Raw genomic sequence first — 21,917 nt, forward strand, 5'->3', positions numbered from 1 at the left:
AGCTTTTCATCAGAAACTGAGGAAGAAAAGACTTCGAGGAGACCTTTGCAGCATTTCTTGCTGGCCAAAAGAAAGGCCCCAAGCCTCTCATTTCCCACACTGCAGGTGGGTATCGCTCTGAGAGCCCCTCCGAGGACAGCACTGCCCCAGGTTGAACCTGGGGTGTCCCCATGGGGCGGTCACACCACGGGACCCCCGGCCACAGAGCGGGGGCCACCCCACAGCTCAGGCACAGAGCGAGCTCAGCCCCGACTCATCTCGGATCTTAGAGGAAGGGAGATGGGGAAAGCACTTGCAGTCTCGCTGTGCCCCTTCGTTTCCTCCCGAGCTTCCCCCAAACCCCCTGACAAAGCACGCTGCCTCCCGTCCAGGGCACTGGAGGCGTTCAAGCACCCGCTGTGGTCTGCAGCTGGGCTGTCCCTGTCCCCTCTGCCACGTCCTAGGGGGGCCTTGCAGGCTTGCAGGAGCCCATCGCTCCACCAGGACAGTGCTCGGAAATTCTGCCCCTTGCTTTGGCAGAGAAAACCCACCGCGTGTGCCCGTGAGCACCAGCAGAGAGCAACCACCCCAGTTCCACAGCCCGCTGGGAGCTCCGCTGGTGGCTGTGCTTTTTAACCACCCTCAGTGCAACTCTGGTGATTTATCGGAAAAGGGAGGAAGGTAACGAGGAGCAGAACTTCTTGAAAAGCTTCCTGGCTTTCACCCGATTCCATCGGTTCCCCGTGAAGCTTTCTGAAAGCTAAAAATCAACCTCGTGAACTGGAATTCCTCCCAGGCTGCGGGCACTCCGGGCAAAGCAGCCTTGCAAAATAAGCTGCAGGTGAAGCAGGCTGGCAATACGAGGGCCTGGAAAATGAAGCTTTGTAAACATCTCGCTGGAAGCAGCAAGGAGGGGCGCAGCCCAGCAGGCAGGGTGCCGTGATGCCGAGCACACCGCAGCACCAGGGGCTTGTCCGAGCAGCTCTGCTCCGTGCCTGTTCGCTGTGGCACTGGAGAAGGTGACACTGCGGAAATGATGGGGATTTGGGGGAAAGAGATTCTTTGAAGAGCGCCCCTGCCAGTTTAAAACAGTGCCGTGACTGCAGGGCTGCGATGTCTGGGGACACGAGGAGACAAGGCTTACAGGTAACAGTGACATCCCGTGCTAGACCTACGAGGAGTTGAAAAAAAAACACACACAGATGAGCTCACAGATACACAGCTCTTCTCCAGCTCGGACACAAGCAGGGAGTTTCAAACCTAGAAGCAAGCAGGGGACGATCAGCCCGTCCACGTCTCGGCCAGCCTGCACGGGGGACGCGGTGGTGGCACCCTGAGCAGGGGTGGCAGCAGGGGGGAGAAGCGGAGCTGCGATTATTGCCTGGAGGGAGAAGAGAGCCAGCTGGCTTCAGGGTGTGAGACGGTATTTCTGCGGGTCTGGAAGTGGTTGTGGTCAATTCTCCTTCTCCGAGCTCAAAACACGTCGGGAAGGAGATTGACCGAAACTCCCTGCTTAGGGGAACGAGGTGAGGCAGGGACAAGGTCCAGGATACTTCTGCCGATTTCAAGCAGGGTGCTGGTGGGACTGATTCCTCTGCCCACCTGCAGCTGAGGTGGAACACCCCGTCTCGGCCAGCCCCCAGCTCGCCTGGGATGAGCACTTGGTCTTGCACTGAGACTCCCGGGAAGGGAAGCCCCAATTCCCCCGGTTAGTTTGTTTCCACGGTTAATCATCTTTGATATAATTTGTGCGCTAAGAATAGATTTTTTCATACCTTAGTGCCACTTCCAGCCCATTAGAGCACAGTGCTTCTATTTTATTTTCTATTTTTTTAAAAAAGCTGTCTGTAGGGACCCAAATATCCCTACTAACCTGCAAAAGGCAGGCAGGGCCCGCAGAAAGAAGCGTTTATGGCTTTATTTTAGCACCGAAGCAGCAAGAAGGGATGTAATTTAACAGTGTGAAGCATATGGCAAAGCCACAGAAGGCTTGCCCTTGGATTTCCAACACTAATTTTTCTGCAGTGAATTTAAAATACCAGGTGAAAAAAAGAAAACTTGGTTGGTCGGCCTCCTGCTGCTTGCCCTGCCTTGTAACCAGGCTGTAGCAGGCAGAGGGGATGCTGCAGCTCTGAACTCAGACTAAAACATCTCACTACCTAAAAACGAGGGAAGGAGCTTGTTTTCTCTGCTCAGCTGAGTGAGAGAAATTGTTGCAGACTGCCCAGTTTTAGATTTAAAAAAAAAAATCCCCTTCCTGCCTAAAACCTGCATTTTCCGTAACATCCCGAGAAATATTTAGATTAATTCTGACTTGGCACAGTCCTGTCTGCTACGAGCCAGCTTCTCACTGCCCTCAGCCCAGTGACACCACGACCGGGCTCACACCATAAAGGCACCACCTTCGAGGTCAGGCCCTGGGAGGGGGATGCTGCTGCTGGTGCCACCCCGAAGGCATTCGGCCGTGCTAAGCCCCGGGGAAGCAGCCGAGCTCCCGCTCCTCCGCAGCCACTTCAGCGCCATCCATCGGACTCCAAGCCTCGGCATAAAGCAGGGAGCATGCCCTCCTATTTCTCTGCTCAACGGGGGAAAAAGGAAAAAGCAAACCCTGATGCTGCAGGCGGAGGTCAGCATCTGCCAAGCAGAGCGAGGGGCAGCAGAGGTGAAGGCAGCCGCCTGCGGCGAAGCCCTGCCTGCAGCCGGAGCAGGGCCAGCAGCACGCTGGCTCCTCGGGCACATGCTGCTTGGAGCCCCCGAGCTTCATCAGGCAGCCCGGGGAGCGGCGAGGCGGCGAGCAGCTCGGCCACGGGAGCGGAGACCTGCCTGGAAGAGTGGAAGAGGGAGGCGAGATGAGCCGGAGGGGAAGCGGCTACAGCTCCTCTGATTCGGAGGGCTTGGCGGGCAGTGAAAGCCTGGCTACCACCCGGGTCAGAGCCCTGTTCTCGGCCAGCAGCTGCTCATTCATCTGCCTCAGAGTGTGAATCTGTTTGAGCTGGTGGAGATTCTGCGGAGAGTGACAGGAGTGGACACAGAGACACAGAGAGAACACACCACGGAGACAAAAGGGCACAGAAAGGTGAATTTAGTCCACGAGCAGTGAAATAGAGAATAAAAGAAAAATTAGTGGCAGTGAGTGCTGGGCAGGCAGCAGCTCAGATGCATACGAAGAAAGCCTTACAACACGCTGAGGGTGTTCGGGAACCTTCCCTTTCTCCAGGGGCCTCCACAGCCTTTAGGAAGGTGCATTTCCTACAGGGCAGGCTGCTCTCTACCTGGCTATTTTCTAATTTATCGAGGTGTAAGCTCCACCAGCACACAGCCAGTGGAGCTGGAGTTACTGCTCTGAAAATATCACCGCTGACTTCCCACCTCCACGGGCTATGAAAGCGCTGCTGGGAATTTCTTTACGTCTCCTTTTCTTCACGTGTCTCCAAAAGCTAAAGCAGCCTGGTGTAGCAAAGAGCAACCAGAGCTCCACGGGAGGTTTTATTTATGTATTAAGCACCCGTGGGTGTCACTGTCCTGCAGTGGATCACCCAGACACATCACCTCACAGCCCCCGTCCCTACGGCATCTGAACTCCTGGGTCTGCCCTGTCCCAAGGCTCAACGTCTCTCTCATCTGGAAGTGCAAGGTTAAAACACTGAAACCACTCATTTTAACGACAGCAGTACGAACGACAGCATCTTACAGAGAAGGCACTCGAAACACGGTGTTTTTAGTACCAGAAGGAACACAGAAAGGAGCACGGGACAGTGCTGGAACCCAGCCTCCGAGGTGGGGCGAGCACAGTCCCAGCTGCACAGGGGGACACACGACACGGAGGCAACGCAGAAGGCGAAGCAGAAGAGGGCAGAAGCTGTGCAGACATCACCGTTTCTCGTTCAAGGACCACATTTCCCCAGAGACACTGACATAAAACCTTATGTGGGGTGTTTACACCATACATGGAGCCAGGGGCTGCCTGAGCAGCATCCCGTCCTTACCCCTCGCAGCTCAGCTCGTCGGGCAGCGGTGCCGCAGGAACGGGGAAGCCTCTGGCACCAAGGAGGGGATGCAGGCACAGGGCAGCGGGAGGCAGGCAGGGGAACGCCCGCCAGAAGAGGAATTTGAAGTTCAAGTGAAGAAATCCCAGCCCACAGCAAAGCAGCTCCCGTCCTGCCCGCAAAGCGCCGTGCTGCCTGCGTCCCCCCCCTCGCCTGCAGGGAGCAGAGGGAGGGAAGGGTCCGTGGGGAAGGGAATTCCTTTCTGCCATTTCATCGACAGAAAGTGGTCAAAGGGAGTTGCTGTCTGCAGTAACGAGGCTGTCCTGAACCAGAAGAGCACTGGCAAACCTACGGTGACAGGAGGAACTTCCACCTGACTGCACGGGAGGGAGCTGGCTGCAGATCCCCATAGAACTGCTGTGCCCCAGGATGTTTTGTTGGAGGGCTCAACCCTGTACAAACGAGAAGTAGCCCAGGAAGCCCCCACCCTCCAGCTCAACTCAAGCTACCCAAAAGCCTTGGCTCCTTGTTAAGGAGTGAAGATGCCTCATCCAGAAGCCTTGCAAAGCCGAAAGAAGCGATGCAGGTGAGTGCGAGGAGTCACGGAAAGGATGGGGGCTGAGCCCCCCCAGCTGTCCAAGCGATGAAGCCCCCCCTGCCTCACCAGCCCTGGCCTTCAGCAGCGCAGTTCTGACACCAGACAGACCGACAGGTCCTGAGACAGAGCTATGGGGCAGGAGAGCTCCCGGGACAGCTCAGCGGGGACACTTCTCCCCAAATCCTGGCCACCATCCCGGTGGGCAGGCTGTCCTGCGCCCAGTGAGGACAGACAGATGTCACAGCTCAGGCCGTGGCTGTCCTGTGAGCGACCGTCCCCAGGAGCTGCAGGGGGATGCTCAGGCTGGAGGAGCATCCCCGGCTTACAAATATTCTCCGTTTCCTTCCAGGGAACTCAGCTGAGCATCTGGCTGGCAGAAAAACGTCAAACATATGTAAAAGGGGGTGCCGTGCTACGGGAGGTGGGAAGGATTGCGGTCAGCTTAGAGACCACCTTGACTTTTCCATACCAGCACAGCACGAAACGGCAGCGTGGCACGATCAGAGGCAGCTCAGGCTCAGCACCCTGCCGCAGATGATAAAAAGGATCACCTCTGCACGAATGTGTGTGCGCTGCAGGTAGGATGGCTTTCTATTTATCATGCTCAAAGACACCTAGTGAAGGCTGGAAAGCTGGGCCTGAAGCCAAGGGCAGAGACCAGAATCTGGACGACACCGCTGTGATTGCTTATCACTCTGCTGGATACTTGGCTTACAGAAAGCAGGCTTCTCGGTTCAGCTGCACTTGCCTTCAATTAAAGGATTTTGTGCCTGCAACACTAGGGGAAATAAAAACGCCCAAAGCATGCACAATGTACAAAGCCAGGAGGTGCAGAGCTGCTACAGAATAAAGAAGCTTCTGTGACCTTCAAGGAAAATTGCTGTGTTAAGTTGGGACCTCAGGCACTTGGCATTGAATTCAATTCAGCGCAAATGTTAATTTTCTTCCTCCTTCCTCAGCCAAGTTGCCTTATCTCCAGTCAAATTCTGCAGTCACTTAGGAAAATGCTGTACCACCCTGTCACCTTCCCAACAGCAGGCCTGCAGGAGCAACTCTAGCATCAAGGAGTTCTTTGAGATCACCGATTTCGTCCTGCTCCTCTCCATTTCTTGACGGCTTCATCAGCAGTGGATAAACTCACGACAGGAACACAGCTTGTTACCTCAAGCTTGGGCTGAAGAGCACAGCATTTCTGTCACAGCAGCCCAGGACCTTTCTGTGACGTTGCTGTGCCTCCTCTCCCAAAGGAGTCAGCTGCTTTCACCTTGCTGCGGCCACACCTGAAGCCCTGAGCTGGACAAAGACAAAAAGGCTGGATGTGAGCCAGGATGGACCGGTCCAATTCAAAGACTGGTGGGCAGAATCCTGAAGACTGCAGCGTTAGTCAAGATGTAATAACTTGGCACGGTTGGTTATCTCCCCTTGCTGCTCTCCACCTTAACAGAAACGGGTGGATTTGCTTAAATCGCTTATTTCTTCTGATTCTGCTCAATAGCAATTCAATTAGCGAAAGTAGCAGGAATGCAAGTCCAGCCAGCATTAATAGGTTTGATTCCTGGCACTGCTTCCACCCTAGGGATTAACGCAGATGTTCTGCAGAGGTTATCTCACTCTGCACAAACACAACTGGGCCAACTCTTCAACTGTAAGACGTGATGTAAGTGGACATGGAAAGCCTGTTTTCCTTACGGACTTGCCCAGTACGTTTTTATTGTCATGGATTTCATACTCCTTTTTCTTAAGTGGCTGTCACAAAAGAAATGTCGCAGCACACACAGGTACTCAGCGCTGTACCGGGTCTGGCTGGGATGGAGTTAACTTTTCCACCGCAATTGCAACTTGAGGATTTGATAAGGAAACACAGTAGGACCTCAGAAGAGGCACTTTCAAATTCCGTGTCTATTTATTCCACTAACAAAAGCTCATTTTGGTTGTTTAATGCAGCAGGAACACAGCAGGGAGCAAAGAGCAAGCATCACTCTTGAGGATCTGATAGCTCATTTCCAGGTAGCCCACAGGCTGCTTCAGCTCCTGCGCTGTCCCCAGCAGTGACCAGCAGCTTCAGGGTAATATAAGAACACGTCAAACTCCTGGCAGTGCTTTTCCCAGTGCACCATCTTGGCTTCCATCAGCCTGCAGCTCCCAACTAGCTGAACCAGAGGCGCTCTGGCAGCATCCAGCGGTCCCTACAGGCACCTTATTTCACTAATTGCTTCCTGAACCAATATAAATGTTCCAAACCGACAGACCACTAGGGGACACCAATTTGTCTTTTTACTCCAAGGCCTGAGCTGGTTTGTGGAGTAATCTACAGAGTGAGAGAAACAACACAAAATGCTACTGCCCGTGTTTCTCTTGAAGGCCCCATTTCTGTAATGATGGGGAAGAATCTCTGGAGTTAAATGTTGCCACCTGTGGAGTGGACAAAGGACCTGAAGCTCAGGCACATTCAGTCCTTTCTCCTTCCCCTTCTAGCTAGCACATCCACACTTATTTTCTCCTCTTTGAAAGAAAAGAGAGCCTTTGCAGTAAGACTCCACCAAATTGTTCTGTGCTCACTGCAGCAGAAGATGCAGCACAAACCAGCGGGTCCTTCAAAGCTGTACCCTTGGTAAATACATGAAGCTTGAAATAGAAAAATGAAGTTGGAGCCTCCTGGAGGACGGCAGGAAATTATTTCCATCAGCACACCGCGGTGAGAGAGCTCACGGCTCTCAGCCCTGCATCTTTCCTTGGTAAAGTAGCTTGGTCCCACCTGGATCATGCTCAGAGGGAAGGGAAGCACAGGGCACTGAGCGAAGAGGAGCATTCTGTGAACACGAGCACGAACACACAGCGTCCAATGCTGTAACACTGCAAGATCAGTGAGAAGGTTCAGGCGTTCCTAGGCGGCCAGCACACTGCTCCCTGCCCTGCAGTGCTCCCCGCCAGCCCCATGCTCCCAGGGCATCCCAGCCACGGCAGGAGGCCACCGTCCTCCGAAGCAATGCCACGAGAGAGAGGGCAACGCGAAGGAAGCAGTCAGTGGGGGATGTCCCGTGACAGTAAGCCATGCTGTACGTTTCATCAGGAAGCAAGTTCCTCTTTGCTGAAATCCATTCCAGGCTGACTTACTGCCACAGCCTTCCAGTGACATGCTTTAGGAAGGGAGTACAGGAATACAATCACTCCGTGTTTTTTTTCCTGGCTAGTGTGCGTGATCTCAAAAGCCAGCTTTGTCTTCTTACCCATCTGGAGAGAACCGCAACGACTTAACTTGGGCCGCAGACTAGCACAGGGGATCAGCAAACTGAAACTCATGGATGCCACAAAAGGTTAGTTTTAGAAAGCATTTAGGGAGAACAGCCTTCACAGTTCTCAGATCAAACAGCATTAACAAATAAAACATATGGTGCAATCGGAGCAGTTTTATTATTATTTCATGTTTGGAGAACATAGCCCTTAAATTAAGTTCTCTGTGCATAAAGGAACACACTCAGAGGTAACAGGAGTCCCCTCCCATGTATACTTTTAATATCCTATTCCTGGGTGACAATCCCCAAAGACATTAACACAAAGCATAAAAAATAGAATAGAGTGAATAGATTATTTCCTACCTTCATCTCCTCCTCCATTTCAGAGAGTTTCCGCTCCAGGGCTCGCTTCTCCTGTTCACAAAGATTCGTAACAAAGATTGTCACGTGGATTTAGAGGAAAAACTTACAGCGCATTTTCTTTTAAGGAAAAGTAAGAGTCGTATGTATGAACAGTCACTGAAAAGCATCTCAGAGCAATGTGCAGGTTACCGGCCTGATCAGATGGGACACAGCAGCTGGTGAACCAGCAGGGGATCCGTGCTGCGGCCCATTTTTCAGACCTCTCAGCCCTGAGCTCTCTTCAATGAAGCTACCCCACTACATTTAGTGACCCCAGCTTTCAGGCCTTTCTGATGAAATGTGATTCTGAGCTGTGCAGGTGAAGCCGTGCAGGTAACCGTACCCCCAAGTCCCCTGCTGCAAAGGAGATGATGACAAAACCCACAGAGCCCATCAAATACCAAACAGCGACCAGGGAAAGGTGTCTGGAAATCCTGCTTCTCCCAGATAAATTTAGGAATTTAGAGCTGCAAAACTGACTGACTGCTGCAGCAGATTTTGGGAACCAACCAGTACACGGGTACACAAATTGCAGAAGCTGTCCTGAAGCACTTAATGCCATCCTCTCTGAGCAACGCTCTTTTCTCTCTGTCAGAAACCTGTGTTTGTGCCTGCTGTGATCCTAATGCAACACAAATAATGCAGAATGCTGCCCCATCTTGGAAGCACCCTATATGGGTGGGAGATAGGATGTGGGGGTGAGCTCCCTCTGGTTGGGGATGTCCTGCTGAGGGCAATGCTCTCACTGCCACATTTGTTTTCTTTTTAACAAAAGCAAAGCTCCACCCATGTCACGACTTCCCCCAGCTGCCAGTTCAGATGGCAGTGATGGCTGGCTCTAACTTTAATTAACCATTAAGGCATGTGGTGGGAGAATGTGAGATAATGGCCATCAGCTGAAGCAGGGGAGGTCCTGACAGGATACAAGATAAAAAGTTAACTCTGAGGATATTTAAGCACCAGAACAAGGGGCCACAGCTGTGGAGCCTCAACACTTACAAATCTCCATAAAATGACAGGACAAAGCCCCGAGGAAGGCAGTTCAAATTCAGCACTGCCTGTGCCTGGTGTGTGGACTACAGACCTCCCCGAGTCCCTTCTGACCTGGCTGAAGGTCATTTAGGGCAGAGACAGCCACACGCTGCAAGGGCAGCTTAGCTTGCTGCAATAAAGCTGACTGCTCAGTTCGGAGGAAGGAGCATTCAGACAGTCAGATTTCAAGTGTAATCGTCAGACAGACACCCAGCTGGTGTTGTGCTTTGCTCCCCTCTCTGCCCTGTAACTTTATTTACAAGGAACAATAATATTTTAAAGCATAATGGACCAACAGCCCCATAGGACCATGCACCACTATTTGTTGGTCTGTAGCTTCCTGTAACAAAGGAATGAGACCAGAACGTGGCTGATCTGCAAAGAGAGCAGGGAAGTCGCAGGCATTGAAAAGGTCAGAACACGATTATCACTATGAACTGCTCTGCAAGGCAGAAATATAACTTATCTTTTAATTAACACTTTCCTTCAAGAAATTGCTATGCCTTGCAGAGGAATTCAAGGCAAGGATCGCGACTCAGAAGAAAGCAGACACATACCCTTTTCTCCATCTCCAGCATGCTAGACCGGTCAGAAGTTTTCTCCTGTTTCTGCTATGTAAATTAAAAATAGAAAGCTATTAAAACTGAGAGGATTTCATAGGATGCTGTACAAAGGCCTAGATAGCCTACAGAAGCACTTGCCCAAAGAAGCAGTCCTTAGAGAATCACTCACACCACTCTTATTTCTGCAAAATATACAAGTCCCCTCTGTAGCACCCTCCCTCCCACGAGCTAAACAAATCCCTCCCTGCACTGAAACACGTGGTGGCTCATCACGGGCCAGTGCTCGGTTCCTTTAGTCCAGGAGTTGGTTTCTGCCTTACCTGGGCTGCTTTTTCCAACTTAGATTTGATGTCAGCCAACTCAAGCTGGGCTTCTTGCAGTTTTGTCTTCAGCTTTTGATTTTCAGACAGGGCACTTTCATATAACTGAAATATGAACCAAATATTTCAATCAACCAGGCTGCTCTTCGGCCAGTGCACAGACCCAGCTCTGCCACGCCACTCCACGAGTCCCAGCACTGAGCAGAGGCAGCTGCGGGGTTTGCATTGCTCCATACTATTAGCTTTCAAGGATTATGTTGAAAGTTTCAGAAAAAAAATAATCTGGAGTGTTAGAGCAGCAAAAAATAATTCTGTTGGGTATGTATACTTGGGTCATGCTGGCAGTGCTCGGCAACATCTTTTCTTGCTCCTTCACACATCCCTCCCAACATTTCTCCAGCCTCATTCCTCACTCTTCCTTCCCAGATATCTGACTTTGCATGGTGTCCTTTCACCCCTTGTCCTTTTTTGACCCTCTGAAGAGCTGCAGCATTTGAAAAAGGCTACAGTCATTTCCAAAGGCAATGGAAAGAGAAAACAAAAAGAAATTATTTTGCTCTTTCGTGCCAATGACTCTCAGTGCAGGTTTCTGCAGCAGCAGGCAGCTTCTAAGGTGCATGCATTGACAATAATCCACCTGAAAATCCTACCTTTTTATAGTCCCTGTTACTCTCCTCTTCTGCTCTGCTGCTGAGGGCAGCTAACCGGTTCTCCCTCCGGGTGTAGGCACTGGAGCGGCTGGAGGCACGATCGCTGTAGGAGGAGGAGTCACTGGCAGGAGTAGGGTTTGTAGCTGCTTCCAACCTAAAATGCAAAGAGGATCTAGCACCATGGAGCAGGGACCGTGTCGGGACTGCCTGTCTGAGCCTGCCAGGCTGGGGCTCGAGGCTGTGCACAGGCGCTGGGACTGCTGAGCACGCTCCTGCTGCAGCGCAGCGCCCGAGGGCAGGGAGCAGCAGCACCGAAATAACTGGGAAAAGTCCAGTGGGTATCAGCCCCAACCCCAACAGGGCAGTAACTTCCCGTGCATCTCCCATCTGCATGGTGGGAATGGACTCCATTGCTAACGGGGCACAGAGGGTTTGTGTCTCTTTGTATCTGGTAAGTAATTTGGGGAGCGAAGGCTGGGAGCAAGCTGGCCCAACAGTTCTGCTACGGTAAGTACCGAACGGCCAGAAGCAGCTTCAGCTTATGCTATTGGTTTGAAGTGCTGGGAAGCCCTGAAGCCATAGAAAAAAGTACCACTGATAAATATTAAACAGAAAAAAAAATCCAAGAAACAAAACTCTTACCTGGAAAGTCTTTCATGCTGAAAGGAGAAGGGGAGAAAAAGAAAGAAAAATTAAATTAATAACCAGAAGAATTGACAGTTCAATTCAAGAATCGCAGAGCTGCCACGTAGCAGCAGTTTCCTACCTCTGACACAAGCAGCAAGCTCACAACAAGCTACACAGCGCTACCTCCCACGCCCAAACCGCGATTCACCAATTCCTGCCTGAATTTCAATTGCTTCTGCTGCTCTCAAGTACTTCAGATTTAATTTCTTTCCTTAACCTAAAAACTACTGAACCTTGAACTTCAAATCCTAGTTTACGGAATTGAAATCCATTCCTTGGACCAAAACTAATCTATTGTTTCCTTTTTGAATCAAATTATTCTTCTCGATTTTGACCGCTGTCCTATGCACGATGCGGGTGAGAGTGATTTATGGACCAGAAGCACTGAGCTCTCGGCGCATTCACGTTGGATGTCTGAAAACCACAAACCGTTTTTCTCTCCATGGACAGACACCTCCCCTACCAAGGAGAGCTTCACGACAGCCAGGGGAACACAGCAGAGCTGCCCGAGGAAGGGATCAGAGCCCTCAGCAGCCAAAATATTCGTCACACTGCTTGTAGTGTGCCTCAGGTTCTGCTTTCCCCATCGATGTCCCAGTGGCCGCGGTGCAGCTCTCAGCTCCGTCGTTGCTCATACACCAAAACTGACCTGGGCCAACTAATGCACAGGGGAGGTTACAGAAGAGTTTTGCTTGGCACTGTAACACGCTACAGGGCCTGGTTGTGGTAAACCGCAGTTTTTAATGGGGTTTTCTGGACTGGACAGCTTTCTCCTCCAAATGCCAAAGCCAACCAGCAATAGCACAGGTGTCCCGCAGGATGCACCACCCTGATCTAGCGCTTCCTTCCTGCAAGTTTCTCCATCTGGCAGATGTTTACTCAAACCCGAGGTGCAGTCTGACACTTTTTCAGTCTCTTGAACTGGAAATTGAGCCCGACGTCCCGCTACCAGTGTTATTAGCAATGCTGTTTCTGCAAGCGAGCACAAACCGCCTGCCAGTGCTACCAGCTATTTCCCTACAGCCTTTTTAAGAAGCGAACACAAGAACAAGGACATTGTAACGGAGGAGAGGGGCCAGGACTGTCACCTCACAGCACGGAGGTGCCCCTCATATTGAGCCGGAACCTCCTGGGCTTCCATCTGTGCCCGCTGCCTCTCGTCCTGTCGCTGGGCACAACCGCAGAGCCCGGCTCCATCCTGCCGACACCTCCCCTCAGCCATTTATCCCCACGGACGGGTCTCCCCTCAGCCTTTCCTCCCGGCTGAGCAGCCCCAGCTCTCTCGGCCTGTCCCAGGGGTGCACCAGGCCTCAGGCCCCTCAGCCCCGTCCTCAGGACTTGTCAGGATGCAGGAACGTGATGACACTCTGTGTGCTGCTTTTAATTCATCCTACCCTAATAAAACCCTGATCCCGGATTCCAGGAAGGAGCCTCCTGACGGGGCCTGCCATCAGGGCCGCCTGGAGGGCCGCCCTCCCTGGGATGCCACTGTTGGAGCCACACCAAGGCTGCGAACCGAAGCAGCCCAACACGTTCAACGCCTCATTCAAGCACATTTCAAGCTGAAGCTGCTAAACCCGAAGCTCAAAAGGGACAAGCAAAGCCCGCTGTTAATTAGCACACCCTCCCTAGAGCTGTCGCAGCCGATCCAGGTGCTGGCACAGGCCCGGAGCCATGACAGTGGGCCCAGCCCCGGGCTCCTTCACTGGCTCTAACCCCTCTCCATGCAGGACAGCACAAGTTTTCTTTGTACCACACAGGCGATGCTCCTGCCTGTCGCTGTCCCACGGACATCCACCAAAACCCAGACACGAACAGCCCTGCTCCCAGAGGCTCAGAGCCTCCACACGCCAAGAAGCAGTCACCACACGACCAACCTCTTGCGCTGGGTGTTGCTAAAAAGATTCCCTGTTTTCAGCCACCAATGCGTTGGCCGAGGTCTCTGGGGTCTTTTGGCAGCAGAGCTCCTCACACTTGCCTCGTTAAGACGTTGGTTGCCCCAGCATGAGGCCTGGCAGCTCCCCTGAAATTTTGGCCCGGTGACCTGGGCTCCGCGGTTCGGTGGGAGGGGGAATTGGGAAGTGATTAACAAGCCTCTTGCTGGAAGTTATTTGTGCACTTTCTGCTAATCCCTTTCAGTGACAACTCCCCTTACAGTGACAAACGGCTCGACAAGTAATCCACTTAATATCAAGCTTGCATTTATTTCAACAAACACACCCGATAATGGATTTGAACAGAGCTGGGGAAGTCCACACGTGGCAGGGCAAGGCGATGCGAAAACCGAGCAAGAAAAGCCAAACCTGAGCAGGTTCCCAAGCAAGTCTGTGCACTTCCAGCAGGAGGAAAACGTCATTTTTGTCTTTTTTTTTTTTTTTTTTCCTCAAAGAAACAAATAATCTCCAGAGGCAGAGACAGCAGGGGTGTGCTTCTGCTAAGGAGGGGTGGGGTAAGACAGGAATCATTTTAAATACCGAAGGAAAAAAATAACAAAGCAGGGCCTAGTTTATTGGATTCGAAAACCTCCCTGTGAACTGGGAAGAATTATTTCAGGTTGCAACTGTCCCTGTCTCTCCACGGGGAGGGAGACACCAGTTAGGACCAGGGGACCTGCGGGCCCTGCTCCTGCCAACGCCAGGACAAGCGCATTGCGGCTTCCCTCCTACACTCTCCACCCCAGCACTGGGCACCTTGGGGGCTTCTTGAGCCCAAAGCTGGATTTTTTGTCTTTCTGCAGGGTCTGCTCCGCTTTGCCCTCGCAGCTGCCGAAGGTGCCGCCCTGCACCGCGGCATCCCAAAGGGACGCAGGCATCGCACGGTGCCGAGTTATGGGAAATGTTTGCAGTCACAGTGCTTGGGAAAAGCCCGCGTCCTTCCCTCACCCTTCAATTTTCGGGTGCCTCTCACCATGTTGTTTCAGTTAAGTGGTATTTTTGTGACAAGGATGATTAAGCTGAGAGGAACTGGATGAAGCCCGGGTCTGGGAACAAGACATTATAGCCGCTGCTGGAAATAGCCCTGCTCTAATGGAAGGTGCAAAGCAGTTTTCATCAGCAGATTATTCCTCTGCTTGCTGTTACCTTCAGGGAAGGAAGGGATATTTATTTTATTTTAAATCAGTTTCTCGCTCAATATTTTCTTGAGTTTTGCATGGAGGCCAGTGCTGGCATCGAAAGTAGGAGCTTATCCTATTCATTTTTTTTTTTAAATTATGATAGAAGAGGGAAAAAAAAAAGCCTGAATGAGAAAAAAAAAAAAAAAAAGTTCCACTTTTCAGCTACAGAAAAGGCTCCAAGTAAAAAGGGTGACATGAAAAGCAGCAGTTCTGAGCACAAAGACAGGCTTTGAAGCCTGAGGAAATGAGTCAAACAAAATGATGACCGAAATCTTGTGCACTTGGGACGCGCTTGTGCTGCTGGAGAGGTACCTGGCAGGGGAACCGTGAGCTCTGCATGCAAACACTGGAGTACGTGCTTAGCTGAGACATCCCTGTTATTTGCTCACACACAGACAAACGTTCTCAGAAGCCACTGGGACATCACATCGGTGACATTTCCAACAGAAAGCAGCTTCCTTCCAGCCCCGTTCTGCCCTGCTGCTGGCCACAAAGCCCTTGGAAACCTTTGCTGTGCTTCCAGCTGCACCTGCACGGTCGTCACTGCTCCTCTACTGACTGCCTCTTCTTTAAAACCACAAAATATGCCACTTCAACTTCTGCAGCATCAGCTCTCTCACTGTGTGGTGTATGTAAGCAGTGAAGAAGGACGTGTCTGCTCGGAGATCCTGTCCCAGAGCTTCAAACTCTGAGGTCAGAGTCAGAAGGTGAAGGGCAAAGCTCTCCCTGCAACATTTCTTGAAATAGAAGTTGGGGTAAACATAGGGAAACTGGAGCCAAGACCACCAAAGGACAAACGTGCACTGACACGCTGCAAGACAGGGCTTTCTCCTCCTGATTACTCTTGACTGAACGCCGCACAACCTGCTCAGGTTAAGGACGGGATGCTGAGAGACGGCTGCACCACCCCTAGGAACGCAGCGCTCTTTGTTTGCTTTCTTTTTTTCCTGGCAAATCTGGAACTGTGCTCTCAGCGTTGCCCGGACTGCTTTATTTCCCTCGGGACCAGGAGTTTGACTAGAAACGGCAGCCACGGAAGCATGGGGTTGTGAAATCCTCCTTCTCACAACCTAAACAGGGTCACAGCGTTTCAGGGGGTGGGGGGGGAGGAGGACCCCGGGGAGTGGCGAGGAGCCAGAAGCGGCTGCCCTGGTTTGGAAAGCAGCACGCCTTCCCCTCCCGGCAGCCAGCACCGAGCCCAGGCCCCGGCGCCCTGCTGAGAGCACCGAGCCCTAAACGTGGAAGCGTAATTTAAGGGGTAATTTAAAAGCACAGAAAGCTCGTGGGCATGCCTCTCGTTTCTGGTGACCCCTCGCTCCTGGACCTCTCGTGGAGGGAGGCTGGGTGTCCTACGTCTCCCCCAAACTTGCCCTTCACCTGCCAGGTCTCCTCTTCTTTCCTCGCGGCCGTTCAGGCAGCCTAGGGGGTGGCAGAGGGCAGCAAAGGGGGTTGGTTATTTCTGCAAGCCTCCCAGACAGGGTCAGAGCTGACTTGGCCAAGCCGGGCTGGCAAAACACGGGATATGTGAGATAGGACCTGAGAACAAGGACAAACAGCATCATACCAGGCTGATTTCCCCTGCACACCTTTCTCCTGCCCCCTGTTCTCATGTTGGCCACTCCAGGGACGAGGCAAAGCCGGGCACCGGCTGTGGCTTTACTCCTCCGGACCCCTTGCGATGCTGCAAAGCGCCAGGAGCACCCCCGGGACTGGATTTTAGAAACGCGCTCGGACTGTGGAAGGCAGGAGCCTTCCCTTCGAAGCTCAGAAGCTTTTACAGCTGTTGGAAGTTCAGGAAAGTATAATTAAAACCAAGTTCCTCGTGGAAGGTTTAGATAAAATGAAGCCCTGAAAGGCAGCGCCAAGAGGGGGATCAGCCACTTCTCTTGCCAAGTCAGAAATTGGCCTAATTGCTTCCAATCGCATTCCTCTGTGGCTAGGATCAGACCCAGCAAAGGGAGAGAAAGCCTACTATTAGCCTACTATTTACATTTCTTCCAAAAAAAAAAAAAAAAAGGAAAATAGATGCTTTGGGAACATTTTATGCTTCTTTATCTCCAATTGGCCAACCTTAGGAAAATCTGCTCTATTTTAAGATAGTTCTCAAGGAGTTTAGTTTGGGGTGTTTTGCTTCCGAGATCCCCACCAACACCCCTGCCAACGAGCCACCATTTAACGAGATCCCAGAGCGCAGCCCCAGCCCTGCTCTCCTCCCCCTTCTTAATCAGGAGAGGAAGTTTTATGAACCTCTCCAATTTTGTTCTTGCGTTGGCAACTGTCCCCCTGTTTGTTTTAGAAAATAAATACGAAACAAAGCCAGCTGCTTGTGGGGCCGCTTCGTTCCCTCTTGGACGCGAAGCCACCAGGGATGCTGCAGGAAGCTGGGTGCCGAGCAGCCGCCGGGTTCCTGCGGTGCCGTGGCTGTGCTGGTGCGGGCACTTGGCACGGCGGCTGCATGGACAACGTCTCCAGTGCCCCGTGCTGCTGCTGCAGCTCCCAAATCTCCCTGGAGCTGTGCAAAAGCTGAGCTGGAAGGAGGAAAGGCGACGAGGGTGGCTGCTGGCTTCACGTGCAGACCCCAGCCCCATCTTGGCCGGGTGCAGCTCGCGGCGGGGCTCCCCTCGATGCGCCCGTCCAGCTGGGTAGTGGCAGGGCAATGAGCTCGGAAAGTTTTCTACTGGGTGCAGAATGGTTACAAGATCTGTTTTGAACGCTGCTTTTGTTCCTTTTTTTTTTTTTTTTGAGGTCATTGCCTCCCTTGGAAAGCTGCTCTGCTGACCTGAGAGCTGTGCTTTGCTCCAGCTTCCTGCTAGCTTCAGCTGAGCTGATGGCTCCTGCTCCCTTCCCGCTAACGCTCGCGTTTGTGCAAACGCAAGGATTACAAAATCCCATCGATGTGATTAATAATCCAGCGTAGCCAAACCACCTCCAGCTAACCTCCAGCTCCCCAAAGCCCGACGCAAAGTACGTTTTCACAAACTATAAATCAATAGGCTTTGCTTAATAAAAGCTGCCATTACCGAAGCATGATATTAGAAGATCCTCCGAGATGAAATAGTGGCTTTGGCAGCGGGCTGAGACGGATCGCATCGTTCACAGCACGGACAACGCGTGTTTAATCAGAAACAAATACACACGGCTGCGGCGGACTGACGACCGCATCTCCCGCAACCCCAAACACATCGAAACGTTTTGCAGCCTTGCAACCTTTGTGCGCTTGCCAGCCCCGTGCCTCAGTTCCCCGCGCCTCCCTCACGTGGCCCGCTGGCTCTGCAGCAGCTGCAGTTTATTACCAGGGTCTCTGGGGGATAAAGCTCTCCATGTAAAAAGTCAGGCTGGATTGTATTTTAATTTTGGGAAGGCCACAATTCAGAAACCTGGGCTCGCTGCTCTTATTTTTCCTTCTTTTTCTAAGGGATCAAATTTTATTGGTGAAAAATTTCATTTCGCAAAGCGACGCGAGCTTAGACAAAGCTCTCCAGACATGAGGCAACAAAAGCTGAACGGCCAAGTGACCCACGGGGAGAAAGAAGATCGCTTCTCCCAAATTTCTTCGGTATGAGACTGCCACAGGGCTGCAGGCAACAGCTTCTGCCTTGCCCCTGCAAACACTCCCCTGGGACGCTCCCAGGTGTTATCATCGGGCGTTTAAATACCAATTAGGGGAGCAGCCAGGATCCAGCTGCCTCAAACCAACCTGCCGACGTCTTGGCACGAAGCGTGCGCCGACGAAGCCTGCTGAACACCTCCGTCCTGCAGCCACATAGCATTCCCGTGACACTGCTCCAGCTGCAGGGAGCGCTCGCATGGAAAAGCCATCAGGGCTGCTGTGGGTATGCCGAGCTGTCTGTGCCACGCTGAGCACCCTGGGCTGTCGGAGTTAAGGCTCTTTGTGCTGTCTCTCTCTCCCTCCTCATTTGTTTCAGGCTAAAATAGCTCCAGACCAGCTGCCAGGCAGGGATCTGAACCCAAATCTGGTTGGGGACGTCTGCTCCGAAGATTTTGTTTCTATTGAACTGCAGGAGTAACCTCAGCAATTTGGGGTCGTTAAAAAAACAAAACAAAAACACACACAAACAACTCCTTGGAAAAAAACAAAACAAAACAAAACCCAAAAAACTCCTTGGAAAAAAAAAAAAAACCAACAACCAAGCAACCAATCAACCAACAGAAACCCTACAAAAAGCAAACCAAAATGCTAACAGCTCCCCAGGGTTTTTATCTGACCACCAGTTGCGACTCCGGTGCGGTGGAAATCTGCGAGCACACGGCACAAAGCTGCCTGGAAGGGCACAGGTACACTGCTGGTGCCCTGGGGATGTGATGGGGCCAAGCCCTGTCTCTCCTAGCCCTGTTTTCTCTGGGTTTGTAGTCCCTTCATGGCAAACACAGCTATAATAGGTTCCTGCAACTGCAGTAACCGCTGGTTTCCAGTTCGGTTTGAAGTGGTTTCCTGCCCACGGTTTCCACCCGCTCTCCCATCGCTTCCCTTGGCCGCCCGGTCCCACCCCATGGCACCTCCCTGTCCCAGCTCTGCCAGCGTGCCCGGTCGGGTGGCTGGACCACGGGCTGAGCCACGTCATACATCTCCTCCTCCTCCTCACCCCTCGGGTATCACAGGCTCATTCCCTGCTCCATCCCTCGGAGGTGCCGAGCGATGGCGCGGGGCTGCGAGCGGCTCCCCTCGGAGCCCAGCCGCCCTCTCCAGGCACCTGGTGCTGCCTGGGCAGCAGTGGGAAGGTTGAAACGTGGTCCCCGTGCTGCTTTCTCTGAGACCAGTCACCAGCACGCCTAAAACAGCCAGACCACGACACAAGCCAGGTCCCAGGGGGATCTCAACACTGCGTGTGAAACCGCGTCCCGCAGGCCCAGCCCTAGCGCTCCGTGAGGATCCTCCGCAGGAGCAGCACAGCACTGCACAGGAGAAAAGGAGCAGAAAATGTTATTTTGATAACAGCAGGGTTTCGCCCACCCTAGAAAACGCATCAGGGCTGGGGCACAGGAACAAGCAGAGGTCCGTGAGCGTTCAGACCACTCGGTAGTTAACAGGCTGCCGGCTCTGTCCCTGGGAAGCGAGGGGGGTTGAAGAGGAGAGTTCAGCCACAGGGACACCAGCTGGGTGAGCCTCTTGCTCCGCGGGTCACAGCACGTGCCCTGGCCCATTTTATTTATACCCAGGGATGCGGCCAGGGACAGCAGAGAGCTGTCTGGCCACTGAGTCACAGCAGAGAACAGCGAACCGGGGGTGCCCGGGGGATGGCCAGACGTTCCTGATACGCTGCCAGATATGGCCATTTACAGAGGAAAACAACAAAATACAGAACAAACAGAACGCGGAACGATTTCTTCAAGATACCCATCTAAGGAATACGATGCTTGAGGAATAACCACTGATCAGACCAAGGAACAAGTCAGGGTGAGGAGGAACACGGCCTGAAGTTAATTGCGTTGAAGTTTGAGCTCCAGCATCCCACTTTTTTGCTGGCTACCGGAGAGGATGCAGCAGCTTCTTCAGACACTGTGCGGCCAGTCAGCAACCCCGACATTAGAAAGAAAAAGTCCTGAGACAACTTCCTTGACCTGATTTCAAGTTCTGTAGCATCGTTTTTATCACAACCAGCACGAGTCCAAGCCACCAGCTGGCAAGCCAAGAAGATAAGGTTTCCTGGAGCAATGTTTCCAGCACACCCTTTATGTTCTAACGCGGCTGCAGCAGCAGCGCAGCAAGCCAAGTGATTCACACAGGTCTAAGTAACGTGAGAATAAACCTGTTACCATTAACATCTGAAACAAGACCAAACTTGTTGCAAAACCACTCAACAGAGCGAAAACTGACCGTCAGACACACTTATTCAGAGCTCTGCGAAGGCTGTAATCTGAGCAGGCATTTCTACCAGCGCCTCAACGCTCCTGGACATCGCTCCGTGATTAAAAGCCGTCTGGTTTGGCCGCGTTACCAGACCTCTAAGATTTTCTGCCATTATTTATGTGTTAATACCCAAAACATGCTGGTTTTATTTGCACACCAAGCATCTGCAGCTCAAATGGCTAATGCTTTTGTGCGTTCGCTTTTCTTCCTTGAAGATTTGCTTTGGATTCTGGACATGTGTCCACATCAAAATCACACCCGGGTGGGAAGCATCCGAGCAGCGATTGCCATGGCAGCAGAACGACCGCGGGCTGGATCTGGAGGCCAGCTAACACATGGCGGTTTGGAAAGTTGCTTTGAGTATTACTCTCAAGTGACTTGGTGAAAACATACGGCCCGTTCGAGGTGCTCCTGCATCCCAGATCCCACTGAGCACGGCTCCTGCAGCCCCTCCAAGGAAAGGCAGGACAAAATCAACGGGTACGGACGATGGAGCATCCTTAACACTCGATTGCTGAGAGCCTGCTGCCAAAAATGCTGTTGCAAAGCTCAAGGAACAAGCAGGGAAGGTGGCTTAATGAGGGAGCAACCCAGCAGCAGACAGGAAAAGCCTTCTACTGAACCTTCAGGCATGGCCAGGACCAACACTGACTCTGCAGCCTCTTGAGAGGCGAGTGGCAGGCATCAAGTGATGACAGCCAAGGTGCAGCCCAGCACATGCAGGGGGCTGGCAGCTTGGGATGACAGGACAGGGAGCACTCCTCCAAAGGAAGGGAGGCAGGGAACGGCTGAGAAGTTGCCCTTAAAACCTGTGCCGTGAGCTGGGAGCATGCATCGAGCATGCATCTCCTCCAGCTTTCATCTTCCTAACCTGTAGCACCTGGGGAAACACAAGGGTTGTGGAGTGCCAAGGCACAGAGAGGCGAACTGAAACACAAGTACAGGGCACTTCCTACAAAAAAAACAACTGGCCCAGCATAAACAAGGTCTTTAAAAGATAAATAAACAAAAAGCGTTCCTCCCTTTCACCTGGTAAAACACACCCAGGGTGATCTGACAGGATGTAATTACACGGTCACTGTAATTGCAGGCTGTGCCATCTCGACACAGAAATGAGGTACCGTAGCTTGACGAGGTTTGAGGACAACAAGATGGTGCTGACCTTGCCCCAGGGCACGCTGCAGAATTTTCTCGGCGTGCCTTTTGCTGGTGCCCTGCCGTGTTTGAGAATATCGCCCTTGTGTGATGTGCAGTGGCTCCCTGCAAAGCGCTCACCCTCCTCGGCTGTGCAGTCGTGGAGATGCCATCAGTGAAAGGTGGGAGAAGAAGCCCAGCAACTTTATCCTAACACCTAAGTAGGAATGCTGCAAAGAGCAGCGGGGCATGCCATAGGAAAGCGCTCTGCAAATGCCATCTGCACGCAGCTCTTTGCCTTAATAAGACGTCCTCTGGGCTGCCTGGTTCTCCGCGAGGTTTCCATGTC

General features: G+C 52.3%; 1 protein-coding gene across 8 annotated transcripts in view; it reads right to left on the minus strand.

Annotated features, from left to right (window-relative positions):
* PPP1R12B (protein phosphatase 1 regulatory subunit 12B) overlaps positions 1–21,917 on the minus strand; it is a 112,858-nt gene that overhangs the window by 3,849 nt on the left and 87,092 nt on the right. For 3 of the 8 annotated variants that reach the window (XM_082778348.1, XM_082778351.1, XM_082778347.1), the window contains 6 exons: positions 11,406–11,422; positions 10,764–10,917; positions 10,114–10,218; positions 9,788–9,841; positions 8,160–8,210; positions 2,215–2,983 (listed from right to left, as the gene is read on the minus strand). In XM_082778348.1, the coding sequence (XP_082634474.1) occupies positions 2,849–2,983; positions 8,160–8,210; positions 9,788–9,841; positions 10,114–10,218; positions 10,764–10,917; positions 11,406–11,422 (516 nt within the window). In that variant the 3' untranslated portion in view covers positions 2,215–2,848. Of the gene's footprint in view, positions 1–2,214; positions 2,984–8,159; positions 8,211–9,787; positions 9,842–10,113; positions 10,219–10,763; positions 10,918–11,405; positions 11,423–21,917 lie in introns of those variants that run through there. The other 5 variants (XM_082778349.1, XM_082778354.1, XM_082778350.1 and 2 more) reach the window with 4 other exon arrangements.

The sequence above is a fragment of the Aythya marila genome (assembly GCF_965140915.1).
Source record: "Aythya marila genome assembly, chromosome: 24".
Lineage (NCBI taxonomy): Eukaryota > Metazoa > Chordata > Aves > Anseriformes > Anatidae > Aythya > Aythya marila.